At 65.2% G+C, this 4,296-nt stretch overlaps 1 protein-coding gene across 1 annotated transcript in view; it reads right to left on the bottom strand.

Moving 5' to 3' along the window:
• The window catches only part of MTSS1L (MTSS1L, I-BAR domain containing), a 20,302-nt gene that overhangs the window by 7,532 nt on the left and 8,474 nt on the right, over positions 1-4,296 (bottom strand). Inside the window, 8 exon segments of the mRNA XM_019474988.1 lie at positions 3-438; positions 1,481-1,646; positions 1,744-1,768; positions 1,770-1,897; positions 2,207-2,279; positions 3,322-3,534; positions 4,077-4,174; positions 4,254-4,295. Of these exon segments, the coding sequence (XP_019330533.1) occupies positions 3-438; positions 1,481-1,646; positions 1,744-1,768; positions 1,770-1,897; positions 2,207-2,279; positions 3,322-3,534; positions 4,077-4,174; positions 4,254-4,295 (1,181 nt within the window).

The raw sequence follows: 4,296 nt of genomic DNA, 5'->3' as shown, positions 1-4,296 counted from the left end.
TGTTGGGAAGGCTCAGCCGCTTGGGCCAAGCTTTGGCAAAATCCAGGGGGTTTGGCGAGGCGTCGTCGGCGTAGAAGACGCACTCTTCGCTGCCCACCCGCGTGGGGCCAGCGTAGCCGGGGGAGTCGGGCACCGTGGGGGTCTTCACGGGGACAATGGGGGGTCGGATGGGGATGGGGCCGGCATTGGAGAGGGTACGGCGGACCGAGGGCTTGGTGGAGGGCGTGCGGCGGATGGTGGCCACCCCTGGGGTGGCGCCGGCCGGTAGGTTGGTGCCGGTGGGCAGCCCGGCAGTGGAGGCGGGACGCTTGGTCTGGATCATCCGGCGGTAGTTCTGGGCGATGTTGCTGTTGCGCGGGATGGTGGAGGACTTGTCGAAGTCGCTCTGGGGGTCGCACTCCACGTCGCCGTTCACCGAGTAGCAGTCGTAGTCAGAGCCTGGGGAGGGGGCAGCATGGTCAGCACGGCTGGGTGGGCGGTGGGCGGCACAGCTGGCGCTGCCAAGCCCAACCACCACCTTCACAATGCAATTGCAGCCAGCCCCAACCACGCTGTCGCAGCGTGACCGCAACCAAACTCGACCACCACCATTGCACCGCGATCCCAACTGGCCCCAACCATTGCTGGCACAACGCGCTCACCATCAAGCCCAACCATCACCATCACGAGGCAACCACACTCAAGCCCAACCATCACCATCACGAGGCAACCACACTCAAGCCCAACCATCACCATCACGAGGCAACCACACTCAAACCCAACCATCACATTGAGATCACAACCAAACCCAACTGTCACCATTGCAACACGATCATAACCAGCCCCCGCCAATGCCAGCACAACACGATCACAACCAAACTCAGCCATGACCATCACAACTGGCCTCAACCATCACCACCACACGGTCGTAGTCAAACCCAACCATCACTATCACAACCACCCCAACCACTGCCATCACAACGTGATCACAGCCAACCTCCACCGTCACCATCACGTGCTCACAACCGGCTCAGCCATCACCATGCCAACACAATCAGAGCACAACATGACTGCCCCTGTGGTTACTCGATCTCCAAACACCACTTCTGCCGCCATCACCCACCATCTGCCACCGTCTCTGCTTGTACCCAACCACTGTGCACAAACATGTCACCGCAAGCCATCACCAACCACACCCTGCATGATGCTACCTGTTATTGCACTGCCCGGCACAACTGTAGTCATCAAGACCCAACTAACACCCAAATAACCAGGAAGCCCTGTGGTTACCGCGTGGCACAATGCTTGTGCCGCACACCGAACACCAAAACACATTAAATCTTCACCCCACCAGCTGCTACACGTGGTCACAGCCCAGTGCTACGACACCCAGCGCAGGCAGATGTGCCCCAGGACCACCAAAGCCTCTGCCATCCCCTTCCCCTCTCCGGCTGCCATTTCAGGTGGCCCCAGGTGCCCCTCGCCGCGGCGGGGCGGGTACCTTGGGAAGGGATGGTGTCCTCGGAGCAGGAAGGGGTGGTGGTCTGTGTGCTGTAGCCGCTGGAGTACTGCAGCGAGTCCCGGCTGCTCTTCTGGTGCTCCAAGCTCAACCCCCGGGTCAAGACCATGGCCAGGTCGCTGGCGGCGGGGGACACCTCCTCCCCATGCTGCGGGGGCAAGGGATCACCGTCAGCACCCGGGTTCCTCTCTTGGGAGCCCCCCAAAAGCCCACCACCTCTGTGCTCGCCCCGCTGGAGCCGGTACCTTGGCGGCAATAGTAGCCGGTGACCCCGCCGATGCCCGGGGACCCGCCGGCAGGCGAGCCCATCTCGGCTTCCCGCAGGTGCTCCACGCGGTCCTTGCGCCGCTGCAGGGTGGGGACCACCGGCTGGTCATAGGGGCTGGCCTTGGACCAGTCCTGCAACGGGCAAGGCATGGGGTGACGCTGGGGACACCGGGGCCAGGAGCCGAAAGCGGGGCAGGGCGGGAGGGAGTCCCCCAAGCCATGGGTGCTGCCCGGGATGCTCTGCCCTGTGGGGGGGGGGCGGGATGGGAGGATCTGGGGGCTGAACTCCACGAGGTGTGGGGGGATCCAAGTGTGAAATGCAAGCCTGGTGGGATGGGGGACAGCGCCAGGGAGGGGAGGAGAGGAAGAGGAGGGTGCTGCTGATGAAGGCTTCACCTTTTCGCCACCTGCCCGTGCCCCGGCAGCGGAGCAAGAACTAACCGAGGTGGGGGAGCTGCACTCGCTAACCGACTGGCAGGTTTCGGAGGCCTCCGAGGACGGCGGGACTTCTGCCGTGCCACGGGGCCAAGCCGTGGGCCAGAGGAGGAGAGAAGAGGCGGTTAGCAAGCACAGCCAGAGCCGCGGCCCCGGGTTAGAGCAGCACCCACGGCTTCCCCAGCCAACCCAGGCCCCCAGCCCGCCTCCCCCGCGGCAGCAGATGCGGGAAGGCAAGCAGGATCCGACCCGGCAGCGGGGGCTGTAGATTCGGGGAGGCGCCGGCTGGGTGAAGCTGGGATGCCCAGCCCCAACCCTTCCCCCTGCTCACCCCAAGCCCCGCAGAGCCAACAGTCATTTTGGGGAGCACCACGGCTTCCCCAGCCAACCCAGGCCCCCAGCCCGCCTCCCCCGCGGCAGCAGATGCGGGAAGGCAAGCAGGATCCGACCCGGCAGCGGGGGCTGTAGATTCGGGGAGGCGCCGGCTGGGTGAAGCTGGGATGCCCAGCCCCAACCCTTCCCCCTGCTCACCCCAAGCCCCGCAGAGCCAACAGTCATTTTGGGGAGCGGGGACGGTCCCCGCAGCCACGGCGTTGGCATCCCCAGGGGCTCTCACCAGGTTGGCAGTGCCGGGTTAGCGGGCAGGCGGTGCCGGCAGTGCCAGGCAGCCCGGCGGCACAGCCAGCACGAGGGATCGGCAGCTCCCGGGGGATGCCGGGGGATTCCGGAGCATCCTCGGCACTGGGGAGGATGCAGGGCGAAGGGGAGGCTTTGCTTCACGCTGCCTGGTGGGGGACTGGCACAAACTGGGTATTATGGGGCTGGGGCGATTGGGAAATACCTGTGGGCGGGGAGATACCTGTGCCCCATCCCTGGGGGGTGTCACAGATGGGGTTTCTCTGCAGTGTGGCCCATGGCACCCCTGAGTAGGGCAGGCAACCCCCGCTATTCCCAATACTTATCTCCCGTGATGCCAACGCAGCTGGAAACAAGCCTGGGGAGGGGCGCGGGTCCCATCACCTCCGCGCCGGACCCTTGTGTTGCGCCCAGCAGCACCCACCCATTCTACAGAAGGGGAAACTGAGGCACGGGGGTGGGCGGTGCTGACACCTCCCCACCATACCTGGCTGGTGATGTCCGAGGGCATGGGGGAAGGCGGTTTGGAGTAAGCGGCGTCCTGGGAGATGAAGCCTGAGTCGTGGGAGGAGACGCTGGAGAGGCGGGTGGCGGCGGCGGGGGGCTGCGCCAGGCTGCGGTAGCGATAGGTGGAACTGGGTGAGCAGGTCTGAGCCCCGCCGGGCCACGCCATGCCACCCTTGGCACTGCTAACGCTGCTGGGGGGGCGCCGGGGGGGGACGGGGACACGCCAGCAGGGAGAACAAAGGAAGGAAAAGAGAGTTTAAGCTGGAGGTTCAGAGGCGGCGGGGTCCCTGGGCAGCAAGCCCAGCACCCCGTTCCGCACCCCAACCTGGGGAAACTGAGGCACACAGTCCTTCCAGGGCATCCCTTTCCCTTCTGGTGTCCCCCAGCGGCAGGGGACAGGCTGGGGCACATGGCAAAGGTGACATGTTTGCACCCAGACCCCTCTGCACAGCTCACATCATCCCCAAAACCCAGAGGATGGGGCGCGTGCTAAGCACCCGTCCTGCCCCGTAGGTCCACCAGCCCCGACCCCACACCCATCCCAGTGCGCCAAGGCCAGTTCATCCGGGTTACTGGGGACCAGTTGGCCATATGGACATGTGGAGGTGGACATGCACCTCGTGAGCATCCCCAAGGGCCGTAAACATCATCAGTGTGTCCCCCCCGCCCCGGGGTTAAGGAAGGGGGCTGGATTTCCCAGCAATGGTTAGGCACGGAGCCCACCCCACCATACCTGCACATGCTGGACTTGCGGGAGCTGGAGCTGCTGGGCGAGGACGGGGGGGTCTGGTAGGACCAGCTGTAGTCAGAGCCCTTCAGGTCCTTGATCACCTGCAGGAAGGATGGGGTTTAAGCCCCCCCCCAAAGAAGCTCTCCCCCTCCCCTGCCCCCTGCCGGTCCCCCCACTGACCTGCTCGCTGGCGGGGGGCAGCTTGTGGGGCGCGGCGGGCGGG

The sequence above is a fragment of the Aptenodytes forsteri genome, unplaced genomic scaffold (genome assembly GCF_000699145.1).
Source record: "Aptenodytes forsteri isolate BGI_AS27 unplaced genomic scaffold, ASM69914v1 Scaffold14, whole genome shotgun sequence".
Lineage (NCBI taxonomy): Eukaryota > Metazoa > Chordata > Aves > Sphenisciformes > Spheniscidae > Aptenodytes > Aptenodytes forsteri.
This window is presented reverse-complemented; position numbering and strand designations above follow the sequence as displayed.